The sequence below is a fragment of the Hypanus sabinus genome, chromosome 4 (genome assembly GCF_030144855.1).
Source record: "Hypanus sabinus isolate sHypSab1 chromosome 4, sHypSab1.hap1, whole genome shotgun sequence".
NCBI classification, from domain to species: domain Eukaryota; kingdom Metazoa; phylum Chordata; class Chondrichthyes; order Myliobatiformes; family Dasyatidae; genus Hypanus; species Hypanus sabinus.
In genome coordinates, this window is record NC_082709.1 from 10,625,736 (window position 1) to 10,650,137 (window position 24,402).

Genomic DNA, 24,402 nt, shown 5'->3' on the forward strand with positions numbered 1-24,402 from the left:
AGGAGTGTTTGGTAGTTCTGGGCCTTGACTCACTGGAATTCAGAAGACTGGGGTGGGGGCAGGGAGGAGAGGACCTCATTGAAACGTGTCAAATGTTGAAAGGGCTCGATAGATTGCATGTGCAGAAGATGTTTCCCATGGTGGACGTCTAAAGACCAGAGGACACAGCCTCAGAATTGAGGACATCCATTTAGAACAGAGATGAGGAGGAATTTCTTTAGCCAGAAAGTGGTGAATCTGTGGAATTTCTTGCCTCAGGCAGCTGCGGAGGTCAAGCCATTGGGTATATCTAAAGCAGAGGTTGATGCATTCTTGATTAGTTGGTGCATGAAGGGATAAGGGGAGAAGGCAGGAGATTGGGACTGAGAGGAAAATTGGATCAGCCATGATGAAATGGCAGAGTACTCAATGGGCCAAATGGCCTATTTCTGCTCCTATATCTTATAGACTTATGGACATGAGCTAATCTGCTAAATTCCAGAGAAGACATGACAGTGACAGTCCTGGACTTCAATACAGCTTGTAGCGTCAAGGAGTCTTTCCAACCTTTCTGCCCCTTATAACAGACCCTTATAAGAATTTGACTACATTTTACCACAAGGTAGATAACTAGGATCTCATATAAAAACAGAAAATACTGGAAAACCTCAGCATGACAGGCAGTATCTGCGAGAAGAGAAAGTTATGCATCTGCAAAGGAAACAGCATTATGATGGACCCCATGCACCCCTCATACAATCTCTTCTCCCTCCTGCCATCTGGGAAAAGGCTTCGAAGCATTCGGGCTCTCACAACCAGACTATGTAACAGTTTCTTCCCCCAAGCCATCAGACTCCTCAATACCCGAAGCCTGGACTGACACCTTGCCCTACTGTCCTGTTTATTATTTATTGTAATTCCTGCACTGTTTTTGTGCACTTTATGCAGTCCAGTGTAGGTCTGTAGTCTAGTGTAGCTTTCTCTGTGTTTTTTTTTGTGTAGTTCAGTCTAGTTTTTTGTACTGTGCCATGTAAACCATGGTCCTGAAAAACGTTGTCTCGTTTTTACTATGCACTGTACCAGCAGTTCTGGTTGAAATGACAATAAAAGTTGACTTGACTTGTTAATATTTCAGGTTGAAGACTTTAACACATATCTAAAGTGAGAAAATAAGTCACTTATAAGTTACAGGTGGAGGGGTACTGATGGAGGAGAAGAGTTGATAAATAAAGGGACCAAGGATATGTTTCTGACAGTTTTGGGTTTATTTATTTATTGTGATACAGTGCAGAATAGAGCTACCAACTGGTGTATCTTGGGATTGTGGGTAGAAGCCCATGCAGTCACAGGGGGAACATATAAGTTTTTACAGACAGCACTGGGAATTGAATCCAGGTCGCTGGTACTGTAAATCACTGTGCTAACCACTACACTACTGTGCCTCCCCACGATTTTTAACTGCATTTTCATTATGACAACCTTGGCATTCTAATATATCAATATCTTTTTTTCCTGTTGTTCTAGTTTCCAGGATCTTATTTTATGCTTTATGAATCCTTAAGTAAAAAATAAAAATGCAGATCATCATATACCAAGGGTTACTGAGTCACGTTGCGCAGCCATGAAGTTTTATTAGTTTGTTTCAATTGCGCTTCATTCACAATTGAATACAAATCAAAGAAGCATTGTATTTGGATGAGGTTTGACTCAATTTACAGCCATATTCAGTTGATTTGTATTTTTATTGCCAGCAAAGAACTCCCTTTACTCAATGATCTCATAAAATATTATTGTATTTTTTTGCAGTATCTGCCACCTAATACATTGCCTTCAAATTTAATCTAAACTAATTTAATTATTGTCTAAATGTATTTATTTTACCTTAAGGTCACAGAGGAAGAGGAAGAAGAAAACATTGAGCCAGCACCAATAACTAGAATTCTAAAATATAATGTTCATGAATGGCCTTATATGTTGTTCGGTTCACTTGGTGCTGCGGTTAACGGTGGAGTTAATCCAGTTTATGCACTATTGTTCAGCCAAATTCTTGCGGTAAGGAGCTTTTTCTCTCCCCTCCACTGTATCATTAGTTCAGTTGGATAATCCAAACCTCAGCTAACTATTATTCCCTTTATGACCCCCAGACATTTTCGATGCAAAACGAAGAAGAGAAAAGAAATCAAATCAATTCAATATGCTTGTTTTTTGTTATCGTTGGACTTGTATCATTCATGACTCAGTTCCTTCAGGTATATTTTGTCACAACTGATTCCAGCTTGTCCTTGCTGTTTCTTTCTGTTCTCATTAATGCTTTGTACTCTGTGGCCGAGAAGATCGAATGTAGCATGGGTTAGGTGTGTGAAAATGTTCTTTCTGCTCCAAGTTAAGAAAATGTCTTATCTTCAATGTCTACAGATGCATAAGATTCTCACTGTCCACAGAACCATTCCTCTGACCTTTAAGAAAACGTTGTCAACTTTCCTGAGAGATTGTAATCCAGCTTGATATAATATCAAGTCAATGGTCATTTAACTATAGACACGTATACTGCCAAACGAGACAAAAGTAATATATTCAATTTTATTATACAATGTAATTGTACTTAATTTCTTTATTAGATTAGATTAGGTTCAACTTTATTGTCATCGTGCCGAGTACAGATACAAAGCCAATGAAATGCAGTTAGCATCTAACCAGAAGTACAAAAGAATAGTGTTATTTACAAAATAACTGTGAATAAAAATTAAGTGCTACAGCACACAAATATAAAAGTACTGAGACAGTCTGATATGGGTGCAGTACTGCTAGCGCTGTGATGTGAGGGTCAGCAGGGTCACAGCCTCAAGGAAGAAACTCTTTCTGTGCCTGCTGGTGCAGGAGCGGAGGCTCCTGTAGCGCCTACTGGATGAGAAGAGAGTAAAAAGTCCAAGGTTAGGGTGAGATGCATCCTTGATAATGCTTTTCACCCTGCCCAGGCAGTATTTATGGTAGATGTTCTCAATGGTGGGCCGATAATCCACTGGGCAGTTTTCACCACATACTGGAGTGCTTTGCGGTCCGATACGGGACAATTGCCGTACCACACTGAGATGCAGTTGGTGAGTAGCTCTCAATGGTACAGCGGTAAAAGTCCGTCAGTATCCTGGGACAGAGGTGAGCTTTCTTGAAGCTCCTCAGGAAATAAAGGCACTGTTGCACCTTTTTGATCAGGATGGAGGAGTTCAGGGACCAGGTGAGATCATCGGAAATGTGGACACCAAGGAATTTGAAGCTTGATACATGCTCCACTACAGTTCCGTTAATGTAGATGGGGACACGAGTGTGGCTCCTAGCATGCCTGAAGTCCACAATGATCTCCTTGGTCTTCTGGGTATTAAGGGCCAGGTTGTTGTCAGCACATCACGTGGCCAGGTGCTGGACCTCATCCCTGTAGGCCGTCTTGTCATCCCCTCTGATCAGGCCAACCACCGTGGTGTCGTCCACGAAGAGTCAGAAAGTCCAAGGTCCGGTTGCAGAGGGATGAGCTGATACTAAGCTGGCAAAGTTTGGCAATCAGCTTGGTGGGGATCACAGTATTGAATGCTGAACTAAGTCAATGAACAACATTCTGACGTAAGAGTTGAGGCTGTCCAGGTGGGTCAGGGCAGAGTGAAGTGCCGTGGAGATGGCATCCTCTGTTGACCTGTTGGTGCGATAGGCAAATTGATGGGGGTCCAGGGTAGTGGGCAGACAGGATTTCAGATGTGATAGAACCAGTCTCTCAAAGCACTTTGCAATGATGGGGGTGAGTGCAACTGGGCAGAAGTCATTCAGGCCCGTGGCAGTGGAATGCTTCAGCACTGGCACGATGGTGGCAATCTTGAAGCTTGCAGGGACAACTGCCTGGGCCAGGGACAGATTGTAAATGTCCGTGAGGACCCCGGCCAACTGCCCTGCACAGACTCTGAGCACACGGCCAGGTATTCCATCCGGACCAGCTGCCTTCCGTACATTCACCCTGCTCAGGGTGGCGCAAACATCAGAGGTGGAAAGTGAGAGAGGCAGTTCACCAGGTGGGAGATCCGCTTTGAGGGTGACCTCCTTGTTGTCTCGGTCAAAGCGAGCGTAGAAGTAATTGAACTCATCGGGGAGAGAAGCAGAGCTGGAAGGGGGCACAGTACTAGGTGGTTTGGAGTCTGTAATAACCTGTATGTCATGCCACATGCATCGGAGGTCCGAGGAGTTAAAGTGCTCCTCGATCCTCTGTTTGTATGTGTGTTTAGTCTGAATACAGCACAAGTGGCTCAGGATGCCCTTCAACTTACCCAGCTTTCCTTCTACTTACTGCCCGTTACATTGGCATTTAGGCAGCAATGAAAATCCTCCATCTTGTCTGTCCATATTGTCACACACAGGTTAAGAAAGATTCTTCATTGCTGTTTCTGAAACAATTTTTTGACCAGCCTGTGTTGTTAGCCCTGAGTTGAATCTCCAAACTTGGAGGACCAGTGGACCACTCTTAGTCTGGCCTCTACCTTTTGATCTGCTTGGCATCAGTTACTCTACCAAGAAACAAGGCCCAAAACCCAGACCCCAGCCAACATGGCTCTCCGAATCATTGAGGCATGCAGGCCTCCAAACCCTATGACAAGGTCGTGGTCCTCTTGAAGGAAGTGTGTTTCCCTCTGTACCTTCTTATCCACATACCTGTCCAAATGTCTTTTGAATATTATTATTGTACCTACCTCAAACACTTTACAAGTCAATAAGACCATAAGATATAGAAGCAGAATTAGGCCATTTGGCCCATTGAGTCTGCTCCATAATTTCATCATGGCTGACCCATTTACCCTCTCAGCCCCAATTTCCTGCCTTCATCCTGTATCCCTTCATATCCTGACTAATCAAGAATCTATCAACCTCTGCCTTAAATATACCCATTTACTTGGCCTCCACAGCTGTCTGTGTCAACAAATTCCACAGATTCACCTCTTTGGCTAAAGAAACTCCTCCTCATCTCTGTTCTAAATGGATGTCCCCAGACTATCCCACCACAGAAACCATCCTCTCCACATCCACTCTATCGGGGCCGTTCACCGACAGGGTTCGATGAGATCCCCTCTCATTGGTCTGAATTCCAGTGAATAGAGACCCCGAGCCACGAGACGGTCTACATTTGGCAGCTTAATCCATATAACCACCTGTCTCCACATGAGGAAGTTGCCTCTCAGGTCACTTTTCAATCTCCCCCCCCCCCCCCGCACCTTAAACCTATGCTCTCTAGCTTTTGAGGTGAAAAGAAGACAGTGTCTATTTACCCTACCTAATGATGATGGGGCCACCAGTGGTCAGGGTTGACCACAAATGTTGCATCCTTGCTGTCTGGATACGCAAGCCAGGGTAGGACAATATGGAGAGCAAGAGCAAGAACAAGCTTTTGCCCATGTAGCAAGCTTCCTTCTCTCCATGCATCTGATCAACCCCAAGGAATGGCACCAGCAGCATCGCAGGCTTTGTCAGTCTGCATTGAACTCAACGTAGGTCTGCCTAAGAGGCTCCAGCTCTGGACCTTTCCCTCTGGGTTTACTCCCAAAGACTTCCCCATTAGTGGGTATAACCACAAAGTAGTGGAGGTTTGACATCAGAGTTTTCCTTCTCCTAGATGAGCTGCCAATCACAGCTGACGAGCTCCATCTGCCTGAAGCCGTTGGTTTTAAGGTGCCAGTAACCCATCTTTGCCCCTTTTTCTGCCAGTAGAAATGGTTCCGCTGGGCTTGCCATGTGTGAAGACCAGGAGCTGTACTTGATTGTCGGAGGCTATTCAAGGTGCAGGCTATTGGGAACATTTCATAGGTCGTGGGAGCTTATCCCACTATTGCCTCTGGCTATGACAACTGAAAAGAATCTTATCCTTTCTATGTCCAGGATTTTATACACCTTTACAAGGGACTCCTCATCACTCCCCCCAAGTCTCCTACACACCAAAGAATAAAGTCCTAACCTGCCCAGTTCAGGCTTGTAACTCAGGTGTCTGACTCCTGGCAAGATTTTTGTAAATGTTCTTTGCACGCTTTTCAGTGTAACGACATATTTTCTAGAATGGCAACCAAAACTGAATACCATACTCAAGTGCGGCTTCACTGATGTCTTGTACAATTGCAACAAATTGTCCAAAATCCTATATTCAATGCCCTGACTCAATCCCAGCAGGTTAGATTCCTTCTTCACCACCCTGCCTAGCTGTGATGCCGTTTTTAATGAGCTACTGTATGTCTTTATACTCCTCGGTTCTTCTGTTCTCTAACACTCCCTTGGATACTATTGTTCACTGTGGAAGTCCTACCCTGGTGTGGCTTCCCAAACTGCAACATCCCAAACTCATTGAATGCCATTTGCCTTTCCTTGGCCCTTGTATCTAGCTAATCAAGATGCCTCTTTAAATTTTTGACTAAAGTCATCATTCAAAGTACAATGTAGGTTTATTATTGAAGTATGTATACTATATACTGTCTTGAGATTGCCCTTTTTGCAGGCAGATACAAAACAAAGAAACACAAAATGACCATTAAAACACACAAGACCGTTAAACACTCAATGTGCAAAATAAAAGAACAAATTGTGCAAACCATAAAAAGGTACACAAATAACACTCAGAACATGAACTACAGAGACCCTGAAAGTGAGTCCACAGCCAGGAGCCCAATGGCTGCAGGCCACAACCACAGAACCAGTTTAGTGCTGAGGTGAGTGCCAATGGCTGCAGGTCACAGCCATGGAGCCAGTTCAGTACTGAGGTGAGTAAAGCCTCATGGAGTAGTGAGCTAAACATCAATTCATTTTTCACCCTCAGCGTCAACATATTTTTAATCTGGCTCAGCTCTTAAATTGGCTAAACATCAGTTCACTTATTGCTCTCCGGCCCAGGCCCCATCAGCTCAATCTGGCCCTAAATCCGCTCCAGCAATGGCTGCCACGGCTGTACCTGCATCCTCGGTTCACCAAATACTTCAGGATGCTGCGAAAATGGCAAGATGTACAGAAGGTTCAAAATCACATGCCCAAAAGGAAAATTATAGGCTGTGATTGCAGTGACTGTAGTCCAGAAAAAGTATAATTAATAGAATAGTTAGTGGCTTTTGTTTGCTACACACAAAGCGATGGTATGTACTGCCAGCACCATCATTAACAGGATACAATATTATCTATTTTAGTGTTATCTGAAAACCTAATAATAACCATGTCTTGTACATTCTTTAACAAGGGTTACTTCTTTGCGAAATCTGGTGAACTGCTGACACAGAGATTAAGGAAATTGGGTTTCCAGGCCATGTTAGGACAAGAAATTGGCTGGTTTGATGATCGGAAGAATAGCCCTGGGACATTAACAACAAGGCTCGCCACAGATGCATCACAGGTTCAAGGGGTAAGCCATGGTAATTCATGTCAATAAGAAGTAAAAATTATTTAAGTAAAGTCTTGAAGATTTAAATAAAGATAATTGTAATCAATAAAAGGATCACAACTCTCTGGAAGTAGGGTGGGAATGAACCCAAGCTTCTCTGACATCAGGTCCACAAGAATAAATTAGTAGCAACTGGAGGACAAATGGCTGTCATTAATTTAATCTTGTGGACAAAGGCAGAGTTGCATTGGAGTTAAAGTTGGAGTTGCATAGGTTTGGGTCAATAAAGGAACATTAAGCGTTTAGAACAGGGGTTCCCAACCTTTTTTTACGCTGTGCACCATTACCATTAAGCAAGGAGTCTGTAGACCCTAGAGTGATCTAAAACATTTTGAGCATTGAATCACAAGCCTCTGATACAGTTTGTCCAGACCGATGAGGGACACAAGGAAAGAAATAGCAGATGCCCTGACCATCATGCTCCAACATTTCTGCCTGTGAGCGTAGTGTTACCAAGGTATTATTGATTGTACAGGGTGAAAATAATCAAACACGAGGCCCTCATCAGTCAGGGTCGACCATGGATGTTACATCTGAGCTGTCTGGATGCACGAGTCTGGCCAGTGCAATATAGAGAGCAAGCTCTTGCATCCTCCACACATCTGAAGCACCCAAAGGAATGGCAGAGACTGATGCAGTTTGACACCAGCAATGTTGAAGGTGTTACCAGTCAGCATTGAACTCAACATAAGACTGCTTTAGAGACTCCAACTCCAGATTTTTCCCTTTGGGTTTACTCTTGAAGCCTTCCCCATCAGTGGATATAGCTGCAAGGCTGCGAAGATTTCAGATCAGAGTTTTCCTTCTCCAAGATAAACTGACAACTATGGCTAACGATTCCCATCCGCCCGAAGTGACTGGTTTTAAGGCACCAAAAGCCACCTTTGCTCCTCCCTTCAATAAAAAATGTTCCACTGGGCTTAGTAGTTAAGCCACACATGAAGGCCAGGACTTGGACCTGGTTGTCAGAAGCTATTAGAGGCACATGTCATTGGGAGCATTTAATATGTAGTGGGAGCTTGTCCCCATTCTCACCCCAGCTATAACAACTATAAGGAAACAATTAAACATATACCTAACTAAATTATAAGAAAAAAATCCAGAGGACTGTATAATTTAAATTCAGCAAAACGTGGCATAATCTGACCCAGAAAGTGGTTTGGGAAGGTCACGTTTAACTCATGTTTGAATTTTTTGAGGAGATGGGATAAGTAATGCCTGTGATGTAGTCTGCTCAGATTTTTACAAGACCCTACAAAACCCCAACAGAAAATGACAAGAAGGGAATGAGATTGGACAGGCTCCTCTGGGGCAGGAGCTTAGAGTGGTAAGTTTAAAAAAAAACATTGGGGAAAAGAAGTAGGAAAGGAGACCAAATGCATAAAAAGATACTAAATACAGGCGTGGGTGGGTGAAACCAGTAAACAAAGTTCAGCAGGAAGAGGGCAAGCTCTTTCCTCCCTTTAGATCAGGAGTTCTTCACCTTTTTCATGCCATGGACCCCTCCGGTGAAGCCTATGGGCCCCTTCTCAGAATGATGTAGTTAAATATATAGAAAACCTACAGCACAATACAATAATCACAAAATGATTGTATAAATGAAAACTGGTAACTCCAATAACTACGTTTCTATTGTTTCCTCCCTCAGGCAACTGGAACTCAGATTGGAATGATAGTGAATTCTCTCACCAACATAGGGGTGTCGTTGATCATTGCTTTCTACTTTAGCTGGAAGCTAACGCTAGTTATACTTTGCTTTCTGCCTTTCCTGGCACTCTCTGGTGCTCTGCAAGCCAGGATGTTAACAGGATTTGCAAACCAGGACAAAGCAGCCCTTGAAGCTGCTGGCCAGGTACAGTAAACTTAAGATGTTCTTATTTAAACATTAGATGATAGATTCCCCCCCCCCCCACCCCCATGAACAAACTCTCATGCCAACATCCTCTTGCTCTTTAGATATCCAGTGAAGCACTGAGTAATATCCGAACCGTAGCTGGTCTGGCAAAGGAGCAAATGTTTGTGCAATTGTATGAGGCACAGCTTGAAGCCCCTTACCAAGCTGCAATTAAGAAAGCCAATGTTTATGGTTTGTGCTTCGGTTTCGCTCAGTCTGTAATCTTCTTGGCCAATGCTGCATCATATAGATTTGGTGGTCATTTGGTTGTTGCTGAAAGCCTTCATTTCAGCATTGTATTCAGGTAAGGTTCCCCCATTATATAATTAAAAAATTGTAGGGCGGTGTGTAAAAATCTTGGGCACACATGTATATAACTAGGAAGCCTAAGATTTTTGCACAGTACTGTAGTAATTTTATGTATTGCACTGTAATGCTGCCACAAAAAGAAATACAAATTTCATGACATATGTGCGTGATGATAAACCTGATTCTGATATGGGGCTCTGTTGTGGACTGAGAGTGGGGAAGGGGTAGGGAGAAGGGAATCATGATTGGGAAAAGAGGAAGAAAGAGGGGAGGTGAGCGGGAAGCTCCAGAGAAACATGCTGTAATGATCAATAAACCAAATGTTTGGAATCAAATGAACTTACCTGGTGTCTCATGACTGGGTGTGTTTGAACCCGTGCCCCACCCCTGCATCGGTCCCCCCTCACTATTACCAACGTCCTTTGCTTCCACCAGATTTACAAACTCGTTCTCTGCTCCACGTTGTCAAATACAGTTCTATGCAAAAGTCTTAGGCACCCTAGCTATATTTAGCTTGTCTTGGGTGCCCTGACTATATCACGTTATGACTTTTCACTTCTTCTCATCTCACTCTGGGTCCCCTCCTCCTTCCCTTTCTCCTACTGTCCACTCTCCTCTCCTATCTGATTCTTCCTTCTCCAGACGTTGACGTTTTCACCCATTGACTTCACCAATCACCTTTTAGCTAGTCCAACTTCTCTTTCCCCCCCGCTGTTTAATTTAGACATCTCCCCCCTTCCCTCTCTGTCCTGAAGGTGGGTCTTGACCCAAAACGTCACTCTTTTTTCTAGAGATGCTGCCTGATATGCTGAGTTCCTCCAGCGTTCCATGTAATTTTAACCTGGCTGTATGTATGTGCCCAAGACTTTTGCACAGTACTGTATTGCTCTGTGATTCTTTGAGTCATGTGTAACATACAAGGTTTCATCATTTTAAAATTAGCAATATTATTTTACTGCAGAGTGATTTCTGCCATAGTAACGAGTGGGACAGCACTGGGAAGAGCTTCTTCGTACACTCCAGACTATGCAAAAGCAAAAATAGCAGCAGCACGCTTTTTCCAGCTGATCGATCGTGTTCCTGAAATCAGTATCTACAGCAATGAAGGAGAAAAATGGGTATTGTAACAACTTTTTGTTGGTCGTAGGCTAGGCCGTAGTAAAAAAAAAGAGTGCTGCTTATATTATTACTGTTACACTTAACTGTTTGAATGATAGTAGTTCTGGCAGATGGAGCTCGACAGCTGTGGTTGGCAGCTCATCTAGGAGAAGGAAAACTCCGATGTCAAACCTCTGCTGCCTTGTGGCCATACCCACTCATGGGGAACACTTCAGGAGTAAACCCTGAAGGAAAAATCTGGAGCTGGAGTCCTACTTAGAGATCAACATCAACTGGCAACTCATGCAATGCTACTGGTGCCAGACTACATCAGCCTCTGCCATTCTTGTGAGTTCATCAGGTGCATGGAGAAGGGGAGCTTGCTACACGGGCAACAGCTTGCTCTCCATATCGTGTTGCCCAGGCTTGCATATCTAAACAGCCGGGATGCAATATCCACAGTCAACTCTGACCAACGGAGACCTCACTCACTCACTGTTAAGGGCAATAATAAGAAGACAAAAAAGACAGCACGAACTGGAATCTAAAACAGAATAAGGGATATAGGAAGTAGATTGGGCCTTTTATCTCCTTGAGTCTATTCTGCCATTCGGTAAGAACATGGCTGATCTTCGATCTTAGTCCACATATCCCTTAAAACCACTGGTTAACGGAAAACTGTCAACCTCACACTTAAAAATACACTGTAGAACAAAGATTTTGCTTCCTGAATACTTTTGGGTGTACTTTGGTCTGCTGAGCATGTAAGTCTCCATGATATTTCCGTATCGTGCAATATTGATTATGAAATCACCTATATTTATTCAATTCATAATTCAAGTCAATTAAAATGCTGCTAACAATGTAAGCTGGAAAGTTTTCTATCTTGACCAGATATAGTATGTGCATACTAAGGCAAAGCTGATGCTGCATGGCAGGACAGGTTTTAGAAAGGCTATAAATTTCTGTGAAGAATATTGATAACTGAGTCAGAAGTTCCCCAAAATAACTGATGCCAAGATTAAGAAAGACATTTTTGCTGGTCCGCAAGTCAAACAGATCATCAATGACAGGCAATTCAGAGAACTTCTAGTGGGACCAGAGAAAATCTCAAAGAAGCCATTCATGGACGTTGTTGATCATTTTCTTGGCAACTACAGAGCACCAAACTACATGCATCAAGCATACAGCACACTTCAAGCCTACAAAACCATTAAGTACAACATGTAACTAATTATTCATCTACTGTATTCCCATTTAGACTATACTGCATTCCATCATGGCTGATTCTGGATCCCACTCAACCCCATATACCTGCCTTCTCGCCATATCCTTTGATGTCCTCCCTGATTAAGAAACGATCAACTTCCGCCTTAACTATACCCATAGACTTGGTCTCCGCTGCAGTTTGTGGCAGAGCATTCTACAGATTCACTACACCCTGGCTTAAAAAAATCCTCCTTATCTCTTTTCTAAAAGGTTGCCCCTCAATTTTAAGGCTGTTCCCTCTGGTTCCATCCTCTCCACACCCACCTTATATAGTCCTTCCAACATTTCATATCAACAATGAAATCCCCACGCATTCTTCTAAATTTCAGTGAATACAGGCCCAAAGCTGCCAAATGCTCCTCATATATTAACTCCTTCATTCCCAGAATCATCCTCGTGAACCTGCTCTGGATTCTCTCCAATGACCACACATTCATTCTGAGATATGGGACCCAAAGCTGTTGACAATACTCCAAGTGTGGCCTAACTAGTGTCTTATAAAGGCTGAGCATTAGCTCCTTGTTTTATATTCAATTCCCCTTGAAATAAATGCCAATATTGCATTTGCCATCTTTATCACAGACTCAACCTTCTGGGAATTTTGCACTAATTCCCTCTGCACCTCTGATGTTTGAACGTTTTCCCCATTTAGATAATAGTCCGCACTATTGTTCCTTTTACTAAAATATATTATCATACATATCACAACACTGTATTCAGTTGCCACTTTTTTGCCCATTCTTCCAGTTTCTCTAAGTCCTTCTGCAATCACATTGCTTCCTCAGCACTACCTACCCCTCCACCTGTCATCCACAAACTTTGGCACAAAGCCATCAATTCCGTTATCCAATCATTAACAAACAACATGAAAAGCACTATGCTGCAATATTCGTGGACTCAGACTTGAATTATTTTTTTCCGTGACTGTACTTTACTGTTGCCTTATATGAGCTATATGTGTCTTGTGCTGTGTGTGACTTTTGGTACTGTGTTTTGCCCCTTGACCATGGAACAACGCTGTTTCATTTGGCTGTGTTCACGGGTACTCGTGTATGGTTGAATGATAATTAAACTTGAACTTGATGTGGGGACATATACATAGTTTGATAATAAATTTACTTTGATTTTGACTTAACTTTTACTCCTGTACTCATATCTCTTTTCAATGAAGACTAAGGTGCCATTAGCCTTTCTAATTGCCTGGGAAACATAACTAGGTTTTTTAATAAACCGTTTAATCCTGAATTCCCCAACCTGCAGAGATAGCCTGATCCCCTGCATATTTCCAACACTTTCTGTCTTTACATATGGTTACCAGCAGTAGCACTTTTTCTGATTTTCAGATTAATCATCAGCCTGAGAGATTTCTCTCATCACAAATTATGGTCTTTGACTTGCTCAGCTTTGCCAGCAAGTTGCACTTTTGTATATTTCAATCATCTGCAGTATTTTCTTTTCATGTTAGGCAATTTGAATAGTTATTTCTGTTGTGTATTTAACATATAAGTAATAAATGAGTAATGTAAAGATATTGTTTGATTAAGCATTCTTGTTTGTTTAAATAATTCATTATTGGTTAAATGTAAAAATATGTGAATTACATACGTCATCACACTACCATGAAATATGTGTGCACCTCACGTAAAGTAAACACAAAGTTAGACTCACATTTTGGGCTCCAGTGCTTTCCTTTGAATTAGTTTAATGTTTTGAAGTTACAAAACAATTTCCCTGTTTATCTACAGGTCAGGCAGAATGTTTCAGTCAACCTTGCATATAATTGATAATTCCCTATAGCAAGAAATGGCTGCTTTAAATAAAATAAATATCCTTTTCAGTGAAACATTAGCAGGTCAATTTCAACATTTTCTGTGATGAATCCTGTAAACATTCAGCCTTTGTGTCCCCCATTACTCTGGACTTTACTGTGCAGATACAGTTGTATCTATGTTGTATACTTTGGTCAGATGTTCTGTTCTTTTTAAACTCCTCATTGTTTCAAATGTTCCTACTTTATTAATCAAACTATTGAGTATTTTTAAACTTTCCATTAACGAACCTGGTTCAAATGCAAATAGCTTATTTGCAGAATTATTAATGGTATTATTTATGCAGAATAATAATGTTATGATGGCATGGTAGCATAATGGTTAGCACAATGCTTTACAGTACAGGCGACCTGGGTTCAATTCCCACCACAGTCTATAACGAGTTTATACGGTCACCCCACAACTGCATCGGTTTCTTCCGGGTGCTCTAGTTTCCTCCCACAGTCCAAAGATGTACCGGTTGGTAGGTTAATTAGTCACTGTAAATTATCCCATGATTAGGCTAGGGTAAATCGGGGGTAGCTGGACAGTGTAGCTTGAAGGGATGGAAGGGCCTACTCTGTGCTCTATCTTAATAAATAAACAAAAGAATCCAGTTGTGCTTGGTATAAGAACTTAAAATTAGCTTTAGGTGTCCAAAGAGGTGCCTGAAAAGTTGCTACAAGAGTGCCAGAGACACATGTGACAGCTGAGGTCCTTCTGAATTGAACTTAACATTACAAAATCATAGTAAGTTTGTTTTCTGTTTCCCATCTGCCTGGTTAGCAGATGCCAGTAGGGGAAGCGAAAAGGTGGTGGTTACAGCTAAAGTCCTGGCAGGAATGCCTCAGCAATCACTATCTCAGAACTGAAGGATAGGAATGGCTATAGTCATGGAATGGTCGTAGTTGGCATTGGGCACTTCACCATTCATGGGTGAGATTGAAGTTTCAAGCTTGGGTGAGGTCAAAGATTGTGGCAGTGGCGGGAGAGAGACCAAAAATGAGAAAGGAGAGACAAAAGACTTGGTTTAATGTTCTTAAGATAGCTGCCACCCTTCTCCTGACCCAGAGGAAATCCTATAAAATGCATCCTTTTCTGGAGCCAATAGCTCCTGATTCCTTTTCTGAACCTTTGGAAGCTCAAACAGCCAATCATTAAGACAGGTTTCCGATTTCACTGTGGAAACTTGATTTAAATACGGGAAGGAGACTGGACTGGGCGCAGATCATGTTGCAGCCAGTTTCAGAAAGGCGATGGAGTGAATGTGCGAAGGCGGTGAATGAACATAATACCATTATGTTTTTTCAGCCAGTTTATTTTTAATGACATCTAAATCGATGCTTTGTTTTAACAGGATAATTTCAAAGGAGAAGTTAAATTCATTAACTGCAAATTTACATATCCATCTCGGCCAGACTTCCAAGTCCTAAATGGACTTTCAGTTTCAGTGAAACCTGGCCAGACACTTGCCTTTGTTGGCAGCAGTGGATGTGGAAAAAGTACAAGTGTGCAATTGCTTGAACGATTTTACGATCCTAACGAAGGACAACTGGTGAGAGAATATATCCTGTTTGGAAATGTAGTATCTGCTTGTAATTACTCCAACAATGTTCCTTACACCAATTTTCTTTTATTCTCTTTCATTAATTCCAGCTGATTGATGGTCGTAACACAGGGACCATAAACATTAACTTCTTAAGATCCAAGATTGGAATAGTGTCCCAGGAACCTGTACTTTTTAACTGCAGTATTGCGGACAATATTAAATATGGTGACAACAACCGTGAAGTTAGAATGGATGAAGTAATTGCAGCTGCGAAGAAGGCTCAGCTCCATGACTTTGTGATGTCATTACCAGAGGTACGGTTTGTTACATTCTTGAACTGGAATTGGGAATTATTTTTTTACAAGATGTGGGCATGGTCTTGGGAAATTGTGTAATGTGAAACCAGTGGAATTGTGTCGTAGCTGTTTGTTTTCCTATTGATTCAAAGTACACTTATTATTAAAGTATGTATGCAGCAGACAACCCTGAAATTCATTTTCCCCATAGACAACCATGAAATAAAGAAAACCATGGACTCTGTTCAAATAAAAACATCAACCCCTCTCCCCCTTCAAAAAAATTGCACAAACAGCAAAAAAGAATGTAAAATACAGATAATAAAACACCAACCCACAAAGCCATTGAAAGTGACCTCAATGAGTAAACTGTTGATTCAAACCCTCCTATGGACAGGTGGGGCCTTGCTTATAATCCCATCAGTGTATCTGACCCTGCAGCATTCCTAGTAATAAGTTCCAATAGTGGTGTAGAGCAGGCATTCCCAGCCCCAGATCCATGGACCCCTCAGATCATGGTAAGAGTCCATGGCAAAAAAAAAAAATGGTTGGGAACCCTTGGTTTTGTGCATCATCTCTTTCAAAGGCAAGAGTGCTGTTATCTAAGGAGAGACTATTACCTCAGCCATATCTGACTTACATTAGAGAGCATGTTTTTGACTGATGTCTTCCTGAAATAGCAAAGGGGAGCCATCTGGAAAGAGTTCTAAATGTGCATCTGTGGGTGTTCAGATGGAACTGAATTAGGCCTATGTATAAAAAGTCATTGAGCAATGGTGGATGGGTGTATTTGACCTAATCACTACCTTTCTTTGAAAAAAATAACTTGCATTATGGGGCCATGTGTGTGGAAATACTTCTTAAAAATTCATATCAGATATAAATACTAGAACGTTCAAGGCGTTCCCTTGTTTAAAGAGACTGCTGGGTATACATATTTGTTTTCCTTCCATTCAGAAATATGATACATCGGTGGGTGCCCAAGGTTCTCAATTATCCCGTGGACAGAAACAGCGTATTGCTATAGCTCGTGCTATTGTCCGGGATCCAAAAATTCTTCTCCTCGATGAAGCAACATCTGCACTAGATACAGAGAGTGAAAAGGTACCAACAATGAAAATTATGTATTGTTTAGTTAACATATTGAAAATAGCAGGAATATATGATAAAGCAATAGTTTATAAAAGACCGGTTAGCTAATTATTTTTTCATTAAAAGCTTTCACCAAAATTATGCTGTCTCAAATATGTTGCCATCTTCTCCATACTCTCAGTTATCTCCTAACTCAGAGGTTTCCAGCCTGGCCCTACCCTCGGCTAAAGGTAGGGGTCCATAGCATAAAAAAGGTTAGGAAACCCTGTCTTAACTATCCTTTGTTTTCAGTAATTTCATTTTCTACTTACTGGGTAATTTTTCCCCTATAATCCATATCGTAATTAAGCTTGAAGAGAATAGATTTTGTAAGGTCATCAAATAAAGGAAATGGAATTATAGACATACCTACTGTAAGTTTATAGGTTTTCGCTGTGATTTGGAGCAAGAACGTAGCAGGGCAATAACTACAAGTCTAACTTGATAAATAATTACCATTTGACCAAGCAATTGCTATTCAACTGACATTCCACAGTTATTTTGGTCTCTTCTTTTGCCATTAAAATTAAAATTTCCTAAAAATTAAAAAATATATATTTTATGTATACAAATCACAACAAATATCCAAAACACAGATCATCAAAAAATTCAGCAGAGTACAGGCCCTACAGTCCATTATTTTGTGCTACTGTACTGTGCAAGTCTTAGACAAGTAAGTGTGCATGTGTGTGTGTGCGCCCTTAACTCCTGGTGGAGTTGTCAGGGCGCCGTCATGACAAGCTTTTTGCACCAGTCTTTTTGGTGATTGCTCATCGTACACGTGTCTTGGGCACCTGAGACCTAGGGGAGCCCATCCCTCTCCAGGCTTTTTTTTTACGAGGTCGAGTTGCTAGCTCGACACTCAACCCAGGCATGGATGGAGAGCGTGCGAGGGAGCTGGCCGGATTTGAACTCTGGACCTCTCACCCCGAAGTCCAGTGCTGATGCCACTAAACCACCAGCCAGCATTTATACAATGCCTATAAAAAGTATTCACCCCCCCCCCCCCGAAAATTTTCATGCTTAATTATTTACAACATTGAATCACAGTGGATTTAATTTGGAAACACAAGGAAATCTGTAGATGCTGGAAATTCAAGCAACACACTCAGAATGCTGATGGAACGCAGCAGGCCAGGCAGCATCTATAGGAAGAAATACAGTCGATGTTTCGGCCGGAAGTGTCGACTGTACTTCTTCCTATAGTTGCTGCCTGGCCTGCTGCGTTCCACCAGCACTTTGTGTGTGTGGATTTAATTTTGCATTTTTTGATACTGATTGACAGAAAAAGTGAAAACAGAACTCTACAAATGGTTCTAAATTAATTACAAATATAAAACACAAAATAATTGATTGCATAAGTATTCACCCCCTTCAAGTCAGTATTTAGTAGATGAACCTTTGGCAGCAGTTACAGCCTTGAGTCTGTGTGGATAGGTGTCTAACAGCTTTGAACATCTGGGCACAGCAATTTTCTTCTTTATAAAACTGCTCAAGCTCTATCAGATTGTATGGGGATTGTGAGTAAATAGTCTTTTTCAAGTCCAGCCACAAATTTACAATTGGATTGATGTTTGGACTCTGAGCTGACCACTCCAGGACATTAACTTTGTTTTTTTTAAGCCATTCCTGTGTAGTTTTGGCTTTATGCTTGGTGTCATTGTCTTACTGGAAAACAAATCTTCTCCCAAGTCACAGTTCTCGTGCAGACTGCATCAGGTTTTCCTCTAGGATTTCGCTGCATTTGCTGCATTCATTTTAACCTCTACCTTCACAATCCTTCCAGAGCCTGCTGCAATGAAGCATCCCCACAGCATGATGCAGCCACCACAATAGGGATGGTGTGTTTTTGATGACGTGCAGTGTGTGGCTTATGCCAAATATAGCATTTAGTCTGATGGCCAAAAAGCTCAGTTTTGGTTTCATCAGGTAATAGAACCTCCTTCCAGCTGACTTCAGAGTCTCCCACAAGCCTTCTGGCAAACTCTAGCTGAGATTATACACCATCAATAACTCACTCTGAGACGTAAAGGCGAGATATCAACTTTTATTGACTGGAAGAAGGAACAAGCAGTGGTTGACCACCATACTACATCCTGGAGACTGAGAGGCCGGACTCAGACCTCAATCGCCTTTATACAGGGGTCTGTGGGAGGAGCCACAGGTGCAGTCAGCAGGGGGCGTGTCCAGACAGGCATATGTAGTTCACCACAAGAACCTCCTTCCAGCTGACTTCAGAGTCTCCCACATGCCTTCTGGCAAACTCTAACTGAGATTTCATGTGAGTTTTTTCAACAGTGATTTCTCTTTGCCACTTTCCCAAAAAGTTGCAATTGGTGAAGCACCCGGGCAACAGTTGTATGTGCAGTCTCTCCCATCTCAGCCAGTGAAGCTTGTAACTTCTTTAGAGTTATCATAGGTCTTTTGGTGACCTCCCTCACTAGTTCCCTTCTTGCGCGGTCACTCAGTTTTTGAGGACAGCCTTCTCTAGGAAGATTTACAGCTGTGCCATATTCCTTCCATTTCCTGATGATTGACTTAACTGTACTCCAAGGGATATTCAGTGACTTGGAAATTTTCTTGTATCCGTCTCCTGACTTTTGCTTTTCAGTAACCTTTTTGTGGAGTTGCTTGGAGTGTTCTTTTGCCTTCATGGTGTAGCTTTTCCCAGGATACTAACTCATCAGCAGTTGGACCTTCCATTTACAGGTGTATTTTTACTACAGTCTATTGAAGCACCTTTCCTGCACACAGGTCTCCAAAACCAGATCTCCAGTCAACTAATTATGTCACTTCTAAACCAATTGGCAGCACCAGTGATGATTTGGTGTGTCATATTAAAGGCAGGTGAATACTTATGTAATCAACTATTTTGTGTTTTATATTTATAACTAACTTAGATTACTTTGTAGACATCTGTTTTCACTTTGACACAAAATAATCTTTTTCTGTTGGTTAGTGTCAAAAAGTGAAATTAAATCCACTGTGATTCAATGATGTAAAACAAAAAGGCATGAAAACTTCCAAGGGGGGGCTGAACACTTTTTATAGGCACTGTATGTATATATAGCTAGGGTGCCTAAAATTTTTGCACAGTACTGTAGGTAATTTTATGCATTATGCTGCACTTCTGCTGCAAGAAAACCCCAAATGTCATAACATATATAAGTGATGAGAAACCTAATTCTGATATGGGTCTCTGTTGTGAACGGAGTGGGGAATCATGGTTGGGAAAAGAGGAAGGGAGAGGGAAGGGAGCAGGTGGCACCAGAGGGACATTCTGTAATGATCAATAAAGCAATTGTTTGGAAGCAAATCACTTTACCTGGTTTCTCAGGGCTGGGTGTGTCTATATCTGTGTCACCCCCGTCCCAGAACTCCTTCACTTCCATCTCTCCCACACCCCTCCCACGGTGTTCCACTTTCACCATTCCCAACATCCTTTGTTCTTCCAGATGTTTCTATGTTATCATCCTCTTCCACCAACCTGGCAGTGTGTTCCAGACACCCGCCACTCTTCGTTAAAAAGAAATTACCTCAATCTCCCCTCAATTTTCCTCTGCTTACTTTAAACAGATGTCCTCTGGCATTGGGCATTGCTACTCTGGGAAAAAGATTATGGCTGTCCCCTCTCATAATCTTATACAAATTTATCAATTTGCCTCTCATCCTCCAACACTCTGAACAGAAAATCACTAGCTTGCTTAACTTTTCCTCACAAGACATGTTTGCTGATCCAAGCAGTAACCTGGGAAATCTTCTCTGTACTTTCTCTAAAGCTTTCATATCCTCCCCATGATGAGATGACCAGAACTGAACACAATACCTCAAATGTAGTCTCACCAGTTTTACAAAGCTGCAACATAATCTCATGCTCTTGAACTCAATCCCGATCTAGTGAACGCCAATGCACCATATGCCTTATTAACCACCTTATCAACTTACACAGCAACTTTGAGGAATCCATGGGCTTGGACTGTTCTTCCACACTGCTAAAATCCTGTCATTTACCACCTTCAAGTTCAATTTCCCAAAGTGTATAACTTCACATGTCCTGATGGAGGGTCTCAGCCCGAAACATCAACAATACTCTTTTCTAAATGCTACCTGGCCTGCTGAGTTCCTCCAGCATTTTGTTTGTTTTGCTTGGATTTCCAGTACCTGCAGATTTCCTCTTGTTTGTGATTGAAACTTCACACTTTTTCTGGATTGAACCCTATCCGTCACTTCTCTTTGCAACTCTACATCCCATCTTCATCCTGCTGTAACCTATGGCATCCTTCTACACTGCCTGCAACACCGCCAACTTATTCATTCTGCAAACTCACCCTTCCATTTCCTCATCCACTTCATTTATAAAAATCACCAGGAGACGGGGCCCCTATCCCTAAGAATCTTCTCCAATAGTTTACCCATATAATTTGACTGTTAGAATTTATTTTTAAAGCATCCTTTTCCCCTTTCTCTCCCTTATTTGGTTTCTTTTTATATATACATTCTTAACCCCACTCCAAGAGGACCACAAACTTATTATGGTTTGGAGGCTTGCGTGTCTAAATGTCCTGGAGAGCTACGTTGGCTGGAGTCAAGGCCTTGTGTTTTGGATCCTGGTAGAGTCATCCATGCCAAACAGGTCAAAGGATAGAGGCCAGATGAAGAGAAGTCCACAGTCCTCCAGATTCAGGGGTTCAGCTCAGGGCTAACAACCCTGACTAGTCAAAAAACAATTGCTACAGAAACAGCAATAAAGAATCCTTTTACACAGACAGAAATGGAGGACCTTCATTGTTGCCCCAAATGCCAGCAGCATAATGGACAATTAGTAAATAAGTTATTTTCTTCATTCATAAATTGAGGTCTATACAACTCAATGCTCCTTTGGCTATGATTCTTAAGGACATTTACTACCATTGACATTAAAAGATCAACATTTGCCTGAACACCCTGTGGGCAACCAAAGACCCAACAGCACCATTTTCTATTTCATTATTTCTAGTTAATTGCTATTCATAACACACGGACCATGAGCACTACTTTCTTAGGATTTAAAATTGAATATTGTCCCAGGAACCTGTGCTTTTTGACAGAGTATCACCAGATGCCACAACCAGCAATTATCAGCATTTCTAAGGTGTTGCAAAATACATTCCAGGGTCGTTCACTGAAATTTTAATATATTCTCTTTTAGATTGTCCAGGCTGCTTTAGATGAAGCAAGAAAAGGAAGGACTTGTATTGTGATTGCACATCGTCTGTCAACCATTCAGAACTCAGATATCATTGCAGTCATGTCTCGAGGAATACTTATTGAACAGGGAGCTCATGATGAACTAATGGCTGCTAAAGGGGCTTATTATAAACTTGTCACAACTGGAGCTCCTATCAGTTAAATAGCTTCGTCATATTTGTTAAACAATGAGCCCTTTCAAACATTGATAGTTATCCCAGTTTTCTTCTCTATACGGCCCATTGATTTAAATATAGCAACATATAAAAATATATACTGTACATAGATTTTTATGTCTGCTTGTCCAAGTAAAATTCATTCACAAAATGTGTTAGATTTTAAAAACTGATAGAACAATATTTAGCTCTGCTTCCTAGTAAAATACATTATTATTTCTCTATAATGTCAATGATTGTCAAAGGTATCTGACTTGTATTAAATGCAAGACAGTTGATAATGTTGTTCAGAAAGTTTCAATTATATTGAAAATAAATACAGAAATACCTGAAATAATGACGTTTTGATCGGAGTTAAAGTGCTTGTTTGGAATCTAAAATAAAATCAGTGTACGGTTGTCTGGATGTAGTGTTAATAATATTATACTTACTTGATTTCATGCCTAACTATCCAATTTTAACAAAAGATGTGAACAATCTGTTGTGGGTAACACTAGTTTGTAACGGGGTCCAGAATAGACCCTATGAATTGTGCTGCTATTAAGAGAGAGAGAGGGAGGCATCCAGCACAATGAGAGAGAGAGAGAGACAGAAACTGCTCAAAAAAATTGATGTTATGGTTTCTCTACCAGTTTGTTTACCTTTCCCCGAGGTCACTTGCCTGCTTGCAAAAGTTCAGGCAGAAAGCAGAGGGCAGAGCATGTTGATGGACAGCTGGTGTCCAACAGGTGGAGATAAAAAGCAGGTCTGTGATTACACAGGGACACACCACGAGACACACATGTTCGGACACTGAGCGAGCTTTGTTGTACCCACAAGAAGGTGGGGTTTTGGAGGATCGATTCGGGGAAATCGATCAGTGACTCACAGCGTGAAAAGTTGCGACCGGTGGGGGATTATTTGTGTGTCCATCCTTGCCTGAGTGATAATTCCACCATTGAAGATCGGTCGTACGTATCATGGTCATAGTCAGTGACCACAACAGGACTTCGGAAGACAACGGGAAGATCGATGGTACCAGCTTTTTCTCTCTCTCTCTCTCTCTCTCTCTCTCTCTCTCTCTCTCTCTCTCTCTCTCTCTCCCCCCCCTCCCTCTCCCTCTCCCTCTCCCTCTCTCTCTCTCCTTCTCCCTCTCCCTCCCTCCTCAACTACATACCACAAACTGAATCATCGTAAGACTCTATCCATTTACCCCTAGGATTGAAACAGCCTAGTTTTGTTCCTATTTCCACACACACTGATATTATATCATTGCTAACCTGTTCAATATATTTGCATTTATATTACTGTATTACTTAGTTACAAATAAACACAATAAACACAGTTTATAGCAATACCAGAGTCCAAAGTGTTTTCCATTTCTGCTGGTTCTTAAACCCGGTCACGGGGTATGTGACAAATTTCACCAATGCATAGGATTAGCATCATGCTATTACAGCTTGGGCGTTTCACAGTTCAGAGTTCAATTTTGGCACTGTTTGTAAGGAGTTTGTACATCCTTTTCGTGAGACCTTGGGTTATCTCTGGGTGTCCCAGTTTCCTCCCACAATCCAGAAACGTACCATTTATTAGGATAATTGGCCTGCCGAGTTCCTTCACATTTTTGTGATTGTTAATGCTAATGCTTTGGAACTGAAGAATTACTGAAAACAATGAACCTGAAACTACACAGGTTGTAATCACAGAAGACATACTGGGATCACCCTAGCTAATGCCACGTACACTGAATTCCAGTAAGGTGGTGTGTTTGGGTGGAGCAGCTTCTACAGGACCAACCAAAGGTGTACTTGTCTAATTTTTTAATGTAGTTTATACAATCGAAAGAACTTAAAGTGCTGCAGGTCTACCCTGTCAGTGAGTTGCTCATTGGCAGAGAAACTGAAGGGTCTGGCCTTGGTGTGGATTGTGCAGCTGCCAGCGTCCGAGAGTTGGAGTCGGTGAGCGAAGGAGGTGCGCTGCAGTCTAACAGCAATAGTCTTAGTTGCATTTCTTATGTGCGCAAGACCCTGTTGGTCATTGTTACTGTGGAATGCGGCAAATCTGATTCAGTGATTTGTTGCCGGACAGTGGGGGAGCTGTGTGGCCTCAGTTGTGATGAGGACTAGGCCTCAAGCTGCATTGTCACGTTTGCAGCCGCCCGGGGAGGAGGCATCGGACTCGGTGTCGGAGGCGGTGTGGCGTGGCATCCATGTTGGAGTCGGAGCCCTCTGGTGCTTGTTCAGTAGA

At 41.8% G+C, this 24,402-nt stretch overlaps 1 protein-coding gene across 1 annotated transcript in view; it reads left to right on the top strand.

Moving 5' to 3' along the window:
* Positions 1 to 23,429, top strand: part of abcb11a (ATP-binding cassette, sub-family B (MDR/TAP), member 11a) — a 73,835-nt gene extending 50,406 nt beyond the window's left edge. Inside the window, exons 18-27 of the mRNA XM_059966248.1 lie at positions 1,876 to 2,031; positions 2,124 to 2,228; positions 7,220 to 7,381; positions 9,069 to 9,272; positions 9,377 to 9,618; positions 10,585 to 10,741; positions 15,156 to 15,353; positions 15,455 to 15,661; positions 16,601 to 16,747; positions 21,963 to 23,429. Of these exons, the coding sequence (XP_059822231.1) occupies positions 1,876 to 2,031; positions 2,124 to 2,228; positions 7,220 to 7,381; positions 9,069 to 9,272; positions 9,377 to 9,618; positions 10,585 to 10,741; positions 15,156 to 15,353; positions 15,455 to 15,661; positions 16,601 to 16,747; positions 21,963 to 22,163 (1,779 nt within the window). The 3' untranslated portion in view covers positions 22,164 to 23,429. The remainder of the gene's footprint in view (positions 1 to 1,875; positions 2,032 to 2,123; positions 2,229 to 7,219; positions 7,382 to 9,068; positions 9,273 to 9,376; positions 9,619 to 10,584; positions 10,742 to 15,155; positions 15,354 to 15,454; positions 15,662 to 16,600; positions 16,748 to 21,962) is intronic.
* Positions 23,430 to 24,402: the final 973 nt, after the last annotated feature.